General features: G+C 36.0%; 1 protein-coding gene across 1 annotated transcript in view; it reads left to right on the top strand.

Annotated features, from left to right (window-relative positions):
• Positions 1–19,997, top strand: part of LOC126754981 (protein slit) — a 90,357-nt gene that overhangs the window by 63,556 nt on the left and 6,804 nt on the right. The window contains 8 exon segments of the mRNA XM_050467219.1: positions 4,351–4,508; positions 7,698–7,851; positions 8,060–8,278; positions 9,881–9,952; positions 16,669–17,037; positions 17,175–17,246; positions 18,934–19,077; positions 19,149–19,672. Coding sequence (XP_050323176.1) covers positions 4,351–4,508; positions 7,698–7,851; positions 8,060–8,278; positions 9,881–9,952; positions 16,669–17,037; positions 17,175–17,246; positions 18,934–19,077; positions 19,149–19,672 — 1,712 coding nt within the window.

The following is a 19,997-nucleotide window of genomic DNA, read 5'->3' as shown; positions in this document are numbered from 1 at the left end:
TCATAAGAGACTATAAATAAATACGTGTGTATGGTTGTTTGCGCGCATCTCAAATGCACTGTTGGCAAATAGAAAACAAAAACAACAAAATATATTAACTTCGGTTTTACCGTAGCTATTATACCCTTTAAAACGAAATAATTTCATACTAGAACCAAATTTTTATTTGTCAGTTTGTATGGCAGCTATATGCTAACGTGATCCGATCTAAAAAATTTCTTCGGAGATTTTACTGTTTCCTTGAAAAGTACCTCAACACCGAATTTCGTGAAGATATCTCGACAATTAAAAAAATTTTCCATACAAAAACCTGATTTTAATAGAACAGTTTGTATGACAGCTATATGCTAACGTGATCCGATCTAAAAAATTTCTTCGGAGATTTTACTGTTTCCTTGAAAAGTACCTCAACACCGAATTTCGTGAAAATATCTCGACAAATAAAAAAATTTTCCATACAAGAACTTGATTTTGATAGAACAGTTTGTATGACAGCTATATGCTATTGTGGTTCGATCTGAAAAATTTCTTCGGAGATTTTACTGTTTGTTTGAAAAATACGAGAAGCCTAATTTCTTGAAGATATCTCGTAAAATAAAAAAGTTTTCCATACAAGAACTTGATTTTGATAGTTTAGATTGTACGACAGCTATAGGCTATAATGCTCCAAAATCGGCGATTCCGACAAATAGGCAGCTTCTTGGGGAGAAAAAAATTTAAGAAAAATTTCGGACCGATATCTCAAAAACTGAGGGACTAATGCAATTATATATTGCCAGACAGACGTACCAAGAAGTAATACTAATTCCAGTGGGTCCGTGTTTCCGTGCGAAAGATTTAAGATGGGAGTAGATCTGGTTTTGCAGATTAAAGTTCCGCACTCCGGTTTGCGGCGCTTCCTTCTACTACATAAAAAAAAACCTATAACAGGCAGTTCCTCACTTAGATCCTCTCTGACGTCTCTACCGCTTCCTACTCGGTTTTATAATCTTCATGTCAAACAGGGTATATTCAGGGTATATTCAAGTTGCCAGCTTGTTACACATAATAATAAAATGCACTGTAGGCGCAAGAGTTCATCATGTGTGCTCGTTTGTGTGTCTGTGCGCATGTGTGCATGTGGCATTTAACTCGTATGTAGCGCTTGTTCTGTCGCAGGAACAAAGGACATGACACCTAGGGCATTTAAACAATATGTCCGCAACAGTGTTGTCTACACACACACACACGCCACCATCAAATAGCTGTAAAAATGCGGCAAGCATGAAGAAAGTGCCGAAGAATGGCAGGCGCAGAGCCCAGCACAGCGCGGCGCATTTAGGCGTTCGTTGTTTTGTTGCTCCGCCCAAGTGAGCAGTTTATCTGCTGGCTGACTTTACATTGAAGTGTGCTTATTTCTTTAATACCGCCATCTGCCCGCAGAGATGGCCTGTTGACGCAATGCAACAGTTAGATTTCTAAGTGGTTTTTGTTCTCAGAAGCGGCAAAAAGACACAAAAACAAAAGAACAAAAAAATATTTAGCTAATCCGAGCAAAATGTCTCAATACAATGGGTGCATGTCGCTTTTATGGTGGTTGCGCACGTTGCGGTGGAAGGTCTTGAATTTTTAGATACATTTTTAGAATAGGAAAATATTGTTTAAATTTAAATATTGGGCAGTGAGTAAATTTGTAAAACCCAGAAGAACCTGTAAGTTTTACCTATATGTATATAATATATCACCATCCCCTGTCAGTCGTCGCGCTCTCGACTCGGCTCTCACATCACTGTTGACAGCCGTAACTTCGAAGTCGTAGATAATTTCGTTTATCTTGGAACCAGTGTTCACATCAACAGACCCTCGAAATCCAGCGCAGAAGAACTTGCCAACCGGTGCTACTTCGGACTGAGTAGGCAATTGAGAAGTAAAGTCCTCTCTCGACGAACAAATATCAAACTCTACAAGTCGCTGATCATCACCGTCCAGCTATATGGTGCAGAGGCATGGACGATGACAACATCTGTTAAGTCGATGTTATGAGTTTTCAAGAGAAAGGTTCTGCGGAAGTTGGACCATAAATTTGAGCTTTAGCAACGGCGGATATCGCTTTCGATGGAATGATGAGCTGTATGAGATATACGATGTCATTAAGATAGTTCAGCTAATTAAAAGACAGCGGCTACACTGGCTAGGTCATGTCGTCCGAATGGACGAAAACACTACAGCTCTGAAAGTATTTGACGCAGTACCCGCCGGCGGAAGTAAAGGAGGAGGTAGACCTTCACTCCGTTGGAGAGATCAGGTGAAGAAGTACCTGGCTGCACTTGGTATCTCGAATTGGCGCCAAATTGCGAAAAGAAGAAATGACTGGCGCGCTGTTTTAAACTCGGTTATAACTGTGTAAGCGGTGTGTACTCCAATAAAGAAGAACAAGAGACGTATACAGCAGTAAAAAGAGAAGAGAGACCAAAAGCATCACAATGTGGCAGCAACGAAGGCAAAATCCGTCTTCAGGTGGCTGCACAGACTGATACCGTACATGCATTCGTGGATAGTTGGACAATGGGGACCTGGATATCTACATGATCCAATTACACAGTGACCATGGATGCTTTAGATGCTCGAAATTTCGTCATGACTTTAGTCGGTACGGTTGTCGAACATGTACAGAATGTATAGAAGACTCTTTAACATGTGTTATATCAAAGCTCTTGGTTTCTAAGTATGGGAAAAAACTAGTTGAAAACCACATTTGGCGGTAGTTTCACAGTGGGAAATTTGACAGCTTTTATGTATGTGCGAGTCCTCTGTTAAATGGTCAGCTGTCATCACCTCTAATTATGGCAAGATTGAGACATTTACAACAGATTATATAACAGATATATAAATAAATAAAATGTATTCTCCTCTCCTATGAAGTAATTCTTAATGCAGTGGTTCCGTGAAAAATATATAAGATGGAAGTAGGTTAATTTTAGAGGGGTAAGGTTCCTCATTTCGGATTTCGATGATTCCTCATACTATAAAAAGGTCGAGATAGGCATACTCAGTCTCTGCGACTACCTAACGTAGTTCATCAATTTTTGAGATAGCGGTCTGAAATTTTGCACACTACGAAGAAGGAAGAAGCCAAAAAGGGGGAGTCTGAGTTCGAGGAAGACGACGATATGGGTTTCAGTCTCTTCGACCAAACAGCTCAACATATAATATGACCGAACCGCCGATATCGGGCCGCTATAATCAAGTTATTGCATGGAAACTTCTTTATTTGTTATTTGTGAAGAGATTCTAGCTTCAGTGCAACTGAAGTTAACGATTTTCTTCTTTATTCGACAAGATATCTTCACGGAATTTGACTTAAATTATTGATTACCGATTCCTAGCGCTTTACAGTATAAATGACACTATTCAAGACCTGGTATCGATCTCTGTTGCGACCAACATCACAAAAAATTATTTTTCCGAAAACTCCCTATGGAATTCAAAAATGTTGGATATCTTTATTTAATATATAACAGCAAGTTTTAACCACAAATAGGAACAGGTGCTCGGAAAAGTTTCTAAAAGGTGTAAACGTCGAGTGCTGATTGATAGGATTCGAGATGATTTTCAAGATCTAAACAGCAAACATGTCAGCATTAGTTTCGGTTCCAAAGATTCTGCAATTCAAGTTTTCTGAACTTAGCTTTGAACGGAGAAAGCTTTCGAAACGGCTTTGAAAGCTTTCGACTCGGCTTGGGAAGCTTTCGAAACAGCTTTGAAAGCTTTCGAAATGGCTTTGAAAGCTTTCACAACTGCTTCGAAAGCGTTTGAAATGGGTTATGAGGCTCTAAAACCCCTTTCGTAACAGCGAGGAGTTTAAAATCACCATTTGAGGTTATATTTTTCGTTACAGTTATACTAAGTAATAATTACTTTCTAATATATTTTTGCTGGACAATAAATAAGGCTATAGCACTAGCAAAATATTTCATGCTAATTGCAAAAACATTACGCTGTTTTTTTTCAACATTCATGTGTCACGTTGGCAAAGCGAAGGTTAACTCAAAAGTTTTCTATGCAAAGCTAAGACAACTTGCATTAGCCTTTCACTGCTTTTGTGCTTTTATATTCGAATGAACACTTGCGGGTGCGGTATGTGTGCGTATATGCGTGTAGGTTAGTGTGTGGGTATGAGCTTTCATGTATGACACCTACGTACACACTTGTAAATTCTTTTGAAAATGCATTCCTTTCTGTTTTTTGTTAACAACTAAGATCTGCTTATTCATAGTATTTACATAAGTATTTGCTTTTTATATTTTCATATTACTTAAAAACTAAATGCGAACAAAAAAAAAAAAAACGGAAAACTGAAAAATACCAAAGGCATCTGGCAAAGAATCCCTTCATTTGTGACTGCAATCTTCGCTGGCTGGCTGATTACTTGCACAAAAACCCCATCGAGACAAGTGGCGCACGCTGCGAGGCCCCAAAGCGCATGCATCGGCGACGCATTGAGTCGTTGCGTGAGGAGAAATTCAAATGTGAGTACACACATACATATGTACATACATACATGTATACTAGTTATAAGGGTTATGCATGCTGCAGTATGTTTGTAAAAAAGCGTGAGTAGCAAAAAGTCAAGATGTGCATATGCGTGGCGCGTTGTCGCTGCTGTAGGCATAAAGCATTAAGCAAAAAAATGCAAAAAAATAGCGCGTTATATTAAAAATAAAAAAATAAAGTTTTAACACGTCCTTACAGCAGTCAAAGAAGATTTATGTATTTCCATTCGTTAGCACATGCTGGCAGTTGTAGTTATGAGTAAAGGCAGCACTTCAGTCCGAAAATAATAAATTCCAGTTTTTTTTTTACTGATTTCAACTTGATTTTTACTTATTTTTAAATGCAATAATAATAATATTTCATAAAAGGTGGATGAGGTTCATTTAATGAAAAATTAACAAGAATAAAATAATTGTTTTTTTCTTTAGAATTTTATGAAGTTAATTTAATTAAATTAAATCAGAAATTTTCAGAAAAAAATTCAAATGTAATTTATTATTACTATAAATATAATTTTTTTGCTTATGTTAAACCAAAGTATTAGTGTATTAGTTAAAAAAAAATTAAAAAAGTACAATTTAATTAAGTACAATTTAATTTTTTTACAAAGTGAATTGAATTAACTAAAATCCGAAATTTTCTGGAAAAAAATCCAAATATACTATAATGATGATATTTCGAAAATATTTCTTTTAAGCTGCAAATTTATCGTTTTAATTAAAAAAAAAAAAAAATTAAAAGAAGATATAAAAACAGATCTTTATTAAATTTGGTGAAAAAAGTACATAATTTGCAAAAAAATCTTTTTAATTGTTAATTTAATTTAATTAAATCAGAATTTTTCCAAAAAATCCAAATATAATTTCTATTATTATTTTTTTATTTTGCTAATACTTTGTATTAGTTAAAAAAATTAAAAAAGTACAATTTAATTTTTTTTACAAAGTGAATTGAATTAACTAAAATCCGAAATTTTCTGGAAAAAAAATCCAAATATAATGATGATATTTCGAAAATATTTCTTTTAAGCTGCAAATTTATCGTTTTAATTTAAAAAAAAAAATAAAAGAAGTTATAAAAACAAATCTTTATTAAATTTGGTGAAAAAAGTACATATTTTGCAAAAAAATATTAATTTAATTTAATTTAATTAAATCAGAATTTTTTCCAAAAAATCCAAATATAATTTCTTATTATTATTTTTTTTTTATTTTAACCGAAAGTATTTTTTTATTTTGCTAATTTTTTGTATTAGTTAAAAAAAATTAAAAAAAGTACAATTTAATTTTTTGACAAAGTGAATTGAATTAATTAAAATCTGAAATTTTCTGGAAAACATTTTCTTTTAAGCTGCAATTTTTTTTGTTAATTAAAAAAATTAAAGGAAAATATACATATATACATATGTATGTATAAACATATCCTTATTAAATTTGGTAAAAAAATACCTACTTTGCAAAGAATTCTATTTAAAAATTAATTATATGTATATAAACAATTAATTATATACATATATAAATATTATATATACATACATATATATTTAACTATGGCATATTTAAAAATTTATTTAAAAAAATAAATTAATAATTTTCTATAGTGTAAGCAGGCGGTTTTTAAACAGATTCATTACCACAATCTTGTATAACATAGCTTTTTTGTTTCAAACTACATATTTGCAATATAAAAAAAAATATAAAAAATAAAAATAAAAAAAATTAACAATTTTAGTAAAACAACTTGGAAAAACAAACATTTTATTTCAAAATTATAAAATAAATTTTTTTATTCTCTATATTTATTTTTTTTACCACTTAAAAATATTATGCACTAAAATTAATATATTTAAAAACAAAAAAAAAAAGAAATTAAATAAATAAGGAATATTAATAAACAATAAAATTTAATTAACATTATTTAAAAATAAAAGTAAAAATATGATAAAAATTAAAAAAGCTTACTTAAAAAAATTAAAAATATATCAAAAGTTTAAAATAATAAAAATATCATATTTAAAATTATTTTTTTTTATATAAAATTAAACATTTTTTATAACATTTAAAATTATTATTTTTTATTTAAAAAGATTAAAAATATAACATTTGTAAAATCTTTTATGACTATTTTACGGTTCAAATTTTATATAATATATAAATATATCTTTCACAGTATCAGTCTTAAAAAAATAATTTTTATTAAAAATGCTTTTCTAATTTTTTTAAAGATATGCATACATACATACATACATATGTATGTACATAAATACGTACATATATAATATTTTAAAGTATTACATATGTATGTATATAAATACATATGTTTATGTATATATGTTTACTAGTACAAAGACTTTCAAAAATTAAGTTTTTGAGAAAAAAAATTGTTTCTCAGAAAATTTTTTAAATATGACATATAAATAAAAAATTAATTTTACATTTTTAAACATTGTTTTTTTTTTGTTTTTTTGTTATCAAATTTGCTTATTATTTACCAAAATATATTGCAAATAAAATGTATTTAACAAAAAAAAAAATTCATAAAACAACTTCTAAAAATATTCTACAATTTAAAACAAGAGTTTTAAAAATTTTAAAATTTATTTAATAATTAATTTTAATAAGCACGTATTACAAATGTTTGAAGGAAAAGTTATTTGAGAGAAATCAAAGAAAAAACACATATTTTATGTAATTATGTGCTTATTTTAAAATATTCCAACGTTATTATTATCTACATATTTTTTATTGTTTTTATTATAATTATTTTATTTTTTCAAAAGACTTATTAAAAACAAACTAAAGAATTTTTTCAAATATAACTACAAAAAATACGCCTAAAAACGTGCCTCACACCAATTATTTCTACGCGCAATTAAATGAAATTAGTATTACTTAATTACATATTTTAAATATTAATTATTGCTAGCAGCAAGAAAACAAAAAATATTAAAAGAAATGCAATTACTGCAGCACAAACACATTGACGCCTAAAAGCATGCTTCGCGCACGTCGACTGTGATTAACAATGGCATTACCGCATGCACATTATGCATGAGCTGCACTTTCCTCATAACAAAATCACGCATGCACACAAATACAAGCATACATTTTTTAATTAACACATCTATTTCATTTTACCGTTTTTTCGTTTTTGTTTATTTGCAGGCTCCTGGGACGATATGCGTATTAAATTGTCGAGCGAATGTCGCGCAGATGTCGATTGCCCGGCAATGTGTCAGTGCGATGGCACTTCAATTGATTGTTCAGGTCGTGGCCTCAAAGAAATACCGCGCGATATACCGCTGCACACCACCGAACTGTAAATACGAATCATTCTCAACTTTTTTTCCTTGTGTTTTTGTTATTGCTATTTCTGTTATGGTTGATGTTGATTATTTCCAAATATGCAATTGCATTGATTTATTTGACCTAAAAAGTTGCGCCTGCTTTCATTTCATTAATTTTTCAAATTTTTTTCTTGCTTTCGTTTTTTTCTCTCTCTCACTCACTCTACTTTACGCTCACAGTCTTTTGAACGACAATGAACTGGGGCGCATCAAATCCGATGGTCTCTTTGGACGTCTGCCACATCTGGTTAAACTCGATTTGCGACGCAATCATATAACCGGCATTGAACCGAATGCTTTTGAGGGTGCCAATCGTATACAGGAATTGGTTTTGGCCGAAAATAAAATACGTGAGATTTCGAATAAAATGTTTTTGGGTTTGCATCAGTTGAAGACGCTGTAAGTACACATGCCATGTAAAGACTTTTTCTGATTTTCTTAATAATTCTTAATACATATTATTTGTGGCAATTGATTTAAGTTGTTGTTGTTTTTGTTGCATTACTTAAATGAAATAATTAAACAATGAGCGCTAAAAGTAGTGTTAGACCAGCTGACTCACTTAAGTAAAGTTTAAAATAACATTTTTGTTGAGTTATATAAGACCATGCTTCCTAACGACCCTGGTTCTTGGTCTATAAATGTACCAAGGCCCCACTTAAGTTTCACAGAAGCCGAGTAATCGAATTTTATCTGTTTACTACAAACTTTTTCAGTGTTTGCGTAGTCAAAATATTTGAAATGACACACTTCAGACAATATCTAGACGATATGGACCCTCTTTGGTTTTACCTAAGTCAAATAGTTTATGCTCCCGAGCAGTCAAAACTTATTCAGTGGTATTTTTCGATCTAATAGCAAACCTAACCTCACAACTTGAGATCACACAGTGCTTATTGAAATTTGCGACACGATATACGATTTGCGATATGAACCTACTTTGATTACCGAGCTCAAATAGTTCGTACTTTTTGTTACTCGAAACTTTTTCAGTATTCTTTTTCGACAAAATAGCGAACCTAACCTCAAACATTTTTAGATGGCACGATTCTGCGCAAGATATGGACCTACTTTGATTACCGAAGTCAATAGTTCGTACTTTCTGTTACTCGAAACTTTTTCAGTGGTCTTTTTCGACCTAATAGCAAACCTAACCTCAAAACTTTTGCGATAACACAGTACCTATTAAATGTGCGGCAGGGTATGGACCTACTTTGGTTACCGAAATCAAATAGTTCGTATTTCAGTTGTCTTTTTCGATCTACTAGCCAATCTAACCTCAAAACTTTTAAGATTTCTTATTAAATTTGCGGCACGTTATGGACCCACTTCTATTTCTTGCGGACCAGTTAGTTCTGCATTCGCAATTTATTCGAGTTTTCGAAACTTGTATACCTTTTTCAAACTATAAGCAAACATAACCTTAAAATATTTGAGATGACAGACTTGACAATGAGTCTGCGTAGGTTATATACCTTTTTAAATAATTCATGCAGTCGAACTCTTTTTTGGTTACTCCAAACTTTTTCGGGACTTGTGTGATCTTTCTTCGAACCTTTGTTTTCAAACTTCCAGCAAACATAACCTCAAATATTTGACTTTCTATAAGTCTGCAGTCGCGGTCTTTTTTGTTAACTCAAAACTTTTTCAATACTTGTGTGATCTTTTTTTTGATCTACTAGCCCACATAACCGCAAATATATATTTTTTTAACCAAATTTTTTGTTTACTTCGTAATAATTCGTAAAATGTTTCGCAAGTGTAATTTTTCTCTGCCAAATTTGACTAATAAATATTGCTGTGCAACAAATAGCCACTTCTAAGAGGCGCAGAAGTGCACAAGCAGACAGACAAGCTTAAATTCATGCATGTTTTTGTTGCTGTTGGTAGTAATAAATGATTACGCTGACACTTTAAATCAATTGCACACACACACACACATACAACTATGCAGGTCCAAATTTTATTCGATTGCAACTGACGTTTCATTAATCGTTTTAGGAATCTTTACAACAATCAAATCTCTTGTGTGATGCCCGGTTCTTTTGAATTTCTGTCATCGCTCACCTCACTGTAAGTACAAACAATGCAATACATACATATATACATACACACAGACTCATACGTAATTATTTACATGCATTACAAGCATTAATTAGATAAATTACTGAAAATTCTCTTTGCATCAAAATTATGTGCTGGACCATACATCCTGCAAACACACATATACACACAAATATTTAGTAAACAACAAAAAGCTAAAGAAGCAGCTAATTCATCAGTCAGACACTACAGTGTTTAGTATATAAAATAGTAGAATTGCCACATGCTTTGCTTTATATGCACGTCTACATATATGTATATACATATGTGTGTGTGCGTGACTGCAAGTTGCATTTATTTATTGACTCCAGGCGCAGTGTGATTTGAAAAACTCTATAACTCTATATGTGTATGTATGTATGTGAGTTTGTGTAGTTCATAGATATTTATATGTACTAAATATGTAATTAATTGCTTCTTCATTGTATAAATTGAGTAAATTGCGTACGGAGAAGTTTTTATCAAAGAAATGGGGTTAATGGGTTTGATTGTTATGGGCTGAACTTCACAGCAGAAGCGCGGTTGCGCCGCTGCGCCACACACTACCGGGTGCAAGTGCTCAAAAATGCACATGCTCTCATCTACACACTTATGTACGTACATACGTATGTATGTATGTAGGAATGTACTTGGCAGTATGTAAATAGGGTAGCGGGCAATCCCGAAGAATTTATTTCATAGCGAAAACCCGGGAACGGCGATGTTCATAACGACATTGCCCTAAACCAATAAGGTTCCCTAAAGGACTAAGTTCGGGAGTAACTGTACATTTTATACTCAATTTGCAAGGATCAAAGCCGGGGAAATACTTTAAGGTGTAAAACGTGAACCAGATGATCGAAATCCAAGCAATTTTATATACAGGGTTTGCCCGGAAAGTAATAGGACTGATTTTCTTTCGTCGCAACTGTACTTTGGAGCTTACGCGCACTGACTGGATTCGGTAGTGGGCGTTCCTAGCTAACGAACGTGCGGCTGGTCAGTTGTCTCCGAGCACCTGGAGAGTCAGGACAAATATTTTCACGCGACGTGTTTCTGTGCGTGGTCCAAGCCGAAAATACAGCGTTCTTTAGAGCAGAGGTACGCGACTAAATTCTGTGTGGAACTCGGTACATTTGCGACAGAGACGTTTGATGTGATCAAGCAGGCTTACCCAGATGTTGCTTTAGCAAGAAGTGGTGTGTTTCGGTGGCGCCAGGGATTTTTGGAGGGCCAGGAAGAGGTCGCTGATAAAGACCGAAAGAATGAGCAAATCCAAAGTGAAAACGATGCTCATTGTCTTTTTTGACATCAAAGACATCGTCCACCATGAATTTGTTCCTCCTGCACAAATCCTCAAGGAATCAAACGAAGGATCAATCGGGTCCGACAAGACATTGCAGCCGATTGGAAGTTGCACCACGGCAACGCCCCGGTTCACACTGCCTTTCTTGTGAACAGCTACCAGGGCGGGCATCCCAACGCTTCCGCAGCCGCCCTACAGCACAGATGTGGCTTCCCAGATCCCGATCCAAGCATGCACCTCGGCTCTCAAGGCTATTTCGGAGAATGCCTTCCATGACGCCCTCAATGCTTGGAAATCACGCGGACAGCGCTTCTTCGACGCAGAAGGAGCCTATTTTGAAAGTTTTTAATTAATTGTAAAGAAGACAAACCCTGTAGTTAGTTACGGTACTGCGATCCCCTTTAGAGCTTAATTTAGTGTTTAGATATAGGACTTTATATGTTTTCGGTTAATTGCGTTTTGTGGGCGTGGCAATGGTCCGATTACACCCGTCTACGAACTAATACCTAAATTTTTTACTAAGGAACACGCATACCCAGTTTCTTTAAGCTATCTTAATTTTTACTCAAGTTACAACTTACCCGGACGGACAGACGGACGTTCACCCGGATTTCAACGCTTCTCGTCATTACAGGTCTTTTGGAGGCGTGTCAATGGTCTGTTTCCGTCCATCTGCAATACCAACCCTCTTTGAGTGCCAAGGAAAACGTGTGTAAAGTACACGTACGCACGGACGGACAGACAGACAGTCACTCTAAATTCAACTCGTCTCGTCATCCTGACCATTAATGTACAAAATATACATATATACATATAAATCTATATCTAACGCGATTATTTTTAGCTGATACAAACAACCGTTAGGTGAACGCACCTATTCTACTCTGTAGCAACATGTTGCACTAGTATAATATAAAAAAATCGGGATCCCGTACTTCAAACGCCTAGTAACATTAGCACTTACAAACATCATTCTGTCTGTATGTCGGCATGCATAATTCAGTTTCACTGTTTACTCGAATAAAATGGGAAACAACGCGCCGCTAGTAAAGTGCGTTGGAAGCGTAAAAGTACAAGTAATTTAATTGAACTCCAATTTATGGTCGCCATAGACAGCTACAGCTTTGCAGGCCGACCAATGCGCCGTGCGGTGTTTCAAATAATTGCCTGTGTGTGTCAGTGTGTGTGCGTAAGTGTTGAGTACAATACATACGCAGTTGGATATGGTCACACGCACACGCTGATTCAAGCATGCGGGGCGGTCGGACCTGCTGTGATAACGACAAACAGACGAGCGCTGATGTTGCCACCTTGCTTCTTACATACATACCATACATACAAGTTTGTATGTGTATGTGTGAATTATTATTGGCATGTCCAGACTCCTCAGGCTGTCGTCGTCGCTGCTGTTGTTGTTGTACGCTGTTGCTGCTGCTGCTGTGATCGACTTGCAATATGTTGCTATTGCCGAGCATCCCTTTGTTGCTTTGTCGGATGATTTAAGTGCCAAACGCGGCAATGCGCTACATGTACACTTTAACAAGTCTATGTGTGTAGTTGCAAGTGCAGGCACATGCGTGATTATGTAAGGGAGCACACTAGTCTAGTATTAAGCAAAAAAGTATGCTTTCACTGTAAGGATGTATATTTTTATACGGTATATTGAGGTTATACCACGAAGTTTGTAAGACCGAAAAGGAAACGTCGGAGATTTTATAAAATCTCTACACAAAGGATCAACGTGACAAGCTGGGCCGATTTAGCATTGTCCATCTGTCTCTTAGTTTTTGAGATATCGTTCTGAAATATTGCATTTCGCTCTTAGAGGCTTATGATTTGTCGATATTGCCGATATCAGATCACTTTAGGATATAGTTGCCATACAAACTGAACGATCAAAAACAAGTCCTTGTATGGAAATCTTTTCTAATTGACGAGATATCGTCACGAACTTTAGCATAGTTTATTGTCCTAGACAGCGCTGCAATATTCGAGCGAATTGTTCAGAACGGACCACTATAGCATATAGCTACCATACAAACTGAACGATCAAAAACAAGTCCTTGTATGGAAATCTTTTCTAATTGACGAGATATTGTCATGAAATTTGGCATAGTTTATTATTCTAGACAGCGCTATAACCTCTGAGCGAATTATTAAAATCGGACCACTATAGCATATAGCTGCCATACAAACTGAACGATCAAAAACTAGTCCTTGTATAGAAAACTTTTCTAAATGACGAGATATCGTCACGAACTTTAGCATAGTTTATTGTCCTAGACAGCGCTGCAATATTCGAGCGAATTGTTCAGATCAGACCACTATAGCATATAGCTGCCATATAAACTGAACATTCAAAAACAAGTCTTTGTATAGAAAACTTTTCTAATTGATGAGATGTCGTCACGAAATTTGGCATAGTTTATTATCCTAGACAGCGCTACAATCTCTAAGCGAAATGTTCAGATCGGACCACTATAGCATATAGTTGCCATACAAACTGAACGTTCAAAAACAAGTCCTTGTATGGAAAACTTTTATAATTGACAAGATATCTTCATAAAATTTGGTGCAAATTATTGTTCGAGGCAGCGCTACAATCTCCGTGCGAATTGTTCAGATCGAACCACTATAGCATATAGCTGCCATATAAACTGAAACCCTTTTATGCATATGTGAAGGTTGCAAGTGAAGTTAACATTTTTTGTTGTTGTGTTTTTTTTTTTAATTTTGGTAGCAACATTTGTAAGTAGTAATTGTGTTTGTTTGTACATATATATGTATGTATGTGTATGGTTCTGTAAGTAAGCACACAAAACACTTGAAATACAGATTCACCCTAATTTGATGGGCTCAATAAGAACACGCTACTGCCAAGATGAAGTGCTCATACATACATATTTACAAACAGGTACATACATACCTACATACATACACACTGCACATATTTACATGTATGTATGTATGTGTGCAAACCACTATAAAAGTTTTCCACATTTGGTAAATGATCGAATAAAACCACTCATACTTTTATTGTTAGCATATTTAACATAGCTACATATGTATGTATAAATATATACATACCTACATATATGTACATACATACATATTTTTTTACACTTTTTTTCTTATGTACTAAGTGTGCCTGCAACTAGGGGTTTCGAGGGTCTCTTGTAAAAAACACTACCAAGTGGAAAGGGGTTTGTTGCTGGCAATTGTCTATAAAGAGACACCTGCGCAATAGTGGCGTTGCTTGCGTATTGTTTTTATTGTTGCTTCACTTTGGTGAATGCAAAGTGACTCACGAAAATGTGTTTCCAAGTTTTAGGTGGCCATAAGATAAAAAAAATGATGAAAAATGACGCAGTGGAAATGAAATGAATGATGAATGAGTGAGGAAAGTGGGCAAAACAAGATCGGGTGTTTTTTTGATTTGGATCATTTTTTTCGGGCAATCTAATATTGCTAACCAGTCAACAGTTAGACTATAGTAAATTGTTTTGTAATTTTTTTTTTAAGATTTTGAACATTAATATCTAGTAACGAAAACCCCAATTAAAATGGCATTTTTCAACGGTATGGCTCTCATTTTCTTGTTTTACCTAATTTTTTTGGTTTTCTCTCGTATCTTCGGTTGTAGTCTAAATAAAAAAGCGTCGTCAGGGTATTTCCCATTGCCGTAGTGACGCTCGACTTCCAAGTTCTACATAGTTTAATCTTTCAAAGCTCATTTCATAGCACACACCATAAACCAGACGAACTCCAAGCAGCTTTTTACTTGAGTTCTAATACTTGTTCTCGTTTATCGATAACTGTATTGAATGTGACCCCTGCATTTAACAAATATATGTGTCTTGGACCCAAAATGTGTTGTCCTGTGCATCGTAACGAGTCCTTCAAAATTTTGAAAAGCCCTTTTTACTTTTTATACCTTTGCAAGGTATAGATAGATATAGGAAAGTAATAGGACTGAGTCGATTTAAAAAAATATTGAACCAATCGTTACAATTCTTTAAAAACTTTCAAAATAGGCTCTTTCTGCGTCGGTGGAGCGCTGCCAGCGCGATTTCCAAGCATTGAAGGCGTCACGGAAAGCATTCTCCGGAATAGCCTTGAGAGCCGAGATGCATACTGCTTGGATCCCCTCTGTCATCTCAAAATGCTTGCCTTTCATCGGCCTTTTCAGGCAAGGAAACAAAAAAGTCCGGGGGCCACATCTGGGCTGTAGGGCGGCTGCGGAAGCTTTGGGATGCCAGCCTTGGCTAGGTAGCCGTTCACAAGAAAGGCGTTGTGAGCAGGGGCGTTGTCATAGTGCAACTTCTAATCGGCTGCGATGTCCTGTCGGACCCAATTGACACTTCGTTTGAGTCTTTTGAGGACTTCCACGTCAAACTGTGCATTGACGGTTTGTCCAGAAGGAACAAATTCATGGTGGACGATGCCTTTGATGTCAAAAAAGACAATGAGCATCGTATTCACTTTGGATTTGCTCATTCATCCATTCTTTTTTGGGCGAGGCCCCTGAAAAAGTCATGGTGTCACCGAAACACATCACTTCTTGCTAAAGCAACGTCTGGGTAAGCCTTGATCATATCAAACGTCTCTGTCGCAGATTTACCGAGTTCCACACAGAATTTAATCGCGTACCTCTGCATCTAACGAACGCTGCATTTTCGGCTTGCTCCACGCACAGAAACACGTCGCGTGAAAATGTTTGTTCTGACTCTCCAGATGCTCGGAGCCAACTGACCAGCCGCTCGTTCGTTAACTAGGAACGCCCTCTACCGAATCCAGTCGGTGCGCGCACGCTCCGAAGTACAGTCGCGGCGGAAGAAAATCAGTTCTATTACTTTCCGCACAAACAATGAATATATAAAATTGTTTGGACTCCGATCCTCTGGTTGACGTGTTACACCTTAAGGTATTTCCCTGGCTATGATTCCTGCAATTTGCCAGAGTAGTAAATGTTCGGTCGCATCTGAACTCAGCCTTTCCTTACTTGTTTAATTTATTATTTGCAACCCTGAATATACCTACTGAATTTTACTTCGATATTTTTCATGAACGTGGCTTCCAACACTTATTGGCATACTTTTATGAGACACTGTAGCTAAAAAGTAATAAAGAACACATACATATATACATACATACATGTACATATGCGAAAATGCCAATATCATGGCGGTACTAAAAACCGCTATGACAATTCATTTCCAACACTTGACTTTTTTTGCAATACTTTCCCCCATATTTACATACATTACCACATCTCAATGCAAACTCATCACTATACCCCAAACATACATATGTACGATATATATACATGGACCGATTTGTATAAGCCCACATTTCAATTTACACTTTACACTTCTTCTACTTTCATCCTTTCGTCGCATAGCAACTTGGCTGCCAATCCATTCAATTGCAACTGTCATTTGGCCTGGTTTTCCGAGTGGCTACGAAAGAAGGGTCTGGTCGGCGGTGCGGCACGTTGTGCTGCCCCCTCAAAAGTACGTGATATGCAAATTAAGGATCTGCCACATAACGAGTTCAAATGCACATCCGACAACAATGAAGGCTGTTTGGGCGATGGCTATTGTCCGCCCGCCTGCACCTGCACCGGCACCGTTGTACGCTGTTCGCGCAATCAATTAAAAGAGATACCACGTGGCATACCGGCGGAAACGTCCGAGTTATATCTGGAATCGAATGAAATAACAATGATACATTTGGATCGGATACGACATTTGAAGGCATTGACGAGATTGTAAGTAGACACTTGTGTGGAGTATGAACATGCATGTTGATGGAGGAGAACATGAAAGATGACGAAGCATTGTAGTTTTGAAAATTTATGTTGCTAATTTGCTCCTTTTTTCTGTTCTCTTTTCTTTTGTTTAACAGGGATTTGAGTAACAATCAAATCACGTTCCTTTCTAATTACACCTTCGCCAACCTGACGAATCTGTCGACGCTGTAAGTATACATGAACATTTTTTCAAACTATTTTTTATTGATTTTTTTGAAGTGCAAAAAGCAGTTGAGCTTCTGCAGAAGTTGAAGGCAAAATGCTATTGTTCTAAAATACAAGGTCCGTAAACCCAATTGGACTGTTTTTAAGGTTATCTGATATTTTTCAAAGAAATAGGGTCAAACAGACGTAATGAAGTCGCGAAATTTCAAGAGCGAGCTGTAGACTCTATACCAAACTATACCAGTAACTGATCCATGGGAGGGTTTAGTAAATAAGTCTGAAAAATAGCTCAGTCTAATTGATTTTAGCAGACCTAAAATTCGTCCTAATGAGTTTAATTAATTCTACCTCCGATTGTATAAAATGCCTAAAAAGTACGTAGAATTTTTTCCAGTACAGATAGTTATACATACTACCAAGACTCAACCGGATTTGTATCTGTTCAAGAGCAGTACCTAACGTAAGGTTTAATCGTAGATCCCAACAAGCAGATCACATTTGTACGTCTTATAACGCCGGTCCGTTGTAGTACCTAGAACTCCTATGAAAATGTATCATAAAGGCCTTCAGAAATCGACAAAGCGCTTTGAGCCGCTCACAAATTTGTTGAGGCGGCCAATATCAGCTTCAGCTATATCTGGTTCACCGAAGGTATACTTACCGAGATATTCTAGCCTCAGTCTTGCGAGAGTGGACAATGGAGAAGAAAGTGCCTGGATGTTTCCAAAAACTTTGACAATTTGCGTCCGACTGGATTTTTAGCCTTACAACGTGAATGCCTATTGGACAACGTCCAGTAAGAACTTCTACAATTGCTGCAACTTTGTTAAGTGCAAGGAGGGGATCGCTTACGTAGTACTCTAAGCCAGAAGGACCTCGCAGTCGCACAGTAGCTAGCCGTCGATCAACGCCTGCTTAGCAAATGTGAGGTCTATAGGTCCAGTGCTAAAACGTAAGATGACAACGGAGATCCGACACGTTCCCAGTTCGAAGTGAGTGGTATATGGGTGCACCGCCTTGCTGGCTCATCGGCTTTGCAGATTCCAACGAGTCCGCTATGGCCAAGTACCCAAGGAAGTCTGATGATGAAATAGCATGATGATATTTCTAGTTAGAACAACGGAGATCCGACTCGTTCCCACTCCGAAGTGAGTGGTATACGGGTGCACCGTCTTACTAACTCATCGTCTTTGCATTTTTCAGCGATTCCGCTATGACCAGGTACCCAAAGAATCTGATTATGATGGTTCTAGTTAGATCAAACACTCCTTGACTAACTCAGCTCTTTGGCTTTGCAGTTTCCAGCGATTCCGCTATGACCCGACACCCAAAGATCTGATGTTGATGGTTCTAGTTAGATCAGACACTCCTTGGCTACCTTTGAGCGCACAGTTTGCGAGCTCAATGTTAATATCGCGGCTCTGAAGCAGTGAACTTAAGCATGACCCAATTAGACTCCTTCATAAGTATATTCAGCTTCTCTGAGCCTTAGAGTGGACCTCGCAGCAATGCACCGACCGGCAATATTATCGGACGCGTTCAAGATTCTTTGCGAGTGTAATCAGCATCGAAACCAACCAAACCTTAACGACAGCTGTAAATTTCTCTCAGAACTTAAAGGAATTAGACTAATTTTATAGCAGCAGTCAAAACAACTTAAGCTTATCAAATATTTCCTTTCCATTTTAGCATTATATCCTACAACAACTTGCAATGTCTGCAACGTTACGCCATGTCGGGTCTACAAAATCTACGCGTACTCTCGCTCCACGGCAATCGTATATCCATGCTGCCCGAGGGTACATTTGAAGATATGAAGTCACTAACACACATGTAAGTCCGACGTACTTATGAATTGAGTGCGAAATTAAAAAATTAAATGCATTGTAATATTTTTTTTTCAGTGCGCTAGGCAGCAATCCATTGTACTGTGATTGTTCACTTAAATGGTTTTCGGATTGGATCAAATTAGACTACGTGGAGCCGGGTATAGCGCGCTGCGCCGAACCCGATTATATGAAGGACAAACTAATACTGTCGACGCCCTCACACAACTTTGTCTGCAAGGGCAAAGTGAGCAATGAGATTATGGCCAAATGTGATGCGTGTTACACGCATCCCTGTGAGAATAAGGCGCAGTGCATACCGTTGCCACAGCGTGACTACCAGTGCCTCTGCCTGCCCGGTTATCATGGCAAACATTGTGAATTCATGATCGACGCCTGTTATGGCAATCCGTGTCGCAACAATGCCACTTGCACGGTACTCGAAGAGGGCCGTTTCAGTTGTCAGTGTGCGCCGGGCTACACGGGCGCGCGTTGCGAGACGAATATCGACGATTGCCTAGGCGAAATTAAATGTCAAAATAATGCCACATGTGTGGATGGTGTGGAGTCGTATACTTGCGAGTGTCAACCGGGCTTTACAGGTGGGTGTTTGGAAGGTTTATTTATGACCATTGAATATTTTAATATTTTTGTAAAATTTTTTTTTATTAATACATTTTCTCTTTTTTATATTAAAATAAAAAAAAAATATTAACACTTTTCGTGGACATATTTTTATACATTTTTTAATTTTTTTTTATAATTTTCGTTTTTTTATATTTTTTTATATTTTTTTTTTTTATATTATCCACTGTGTTTCATCCCTATTTTTTTTACTTTTTTATATTTAATTTTGAAATTTTTTAATTATTAATAAATACTTTTAAATTTATTTAAAATTTTTATTAATTTCATTTTTCTATTCCT

This window comes from Bactrocera neohumeralis, chromosome 4 (assembly GCF_024586455.1).
Source record: "Bactrocera neohumeralis isolate Rockhampton chromosome 4, APGP_CSIRO_Bneo_wtdbg2-racon-allhic-juicebox.fasta_v2, whole genome shotgun sequence".
In the NCBI taxonomy this organism is placed as follows: Eukaryota; Metazoa; Arthropoda; class Insecta; order Diptera; family Tephritidae; genus Bactrocera; species Bactrocera neohumeralis.
The sequence above is the reverse complement of the archived record's forward strand: the minus strand, read 5'-3'. Positions and strand labels throughout refer to the sequence as shown.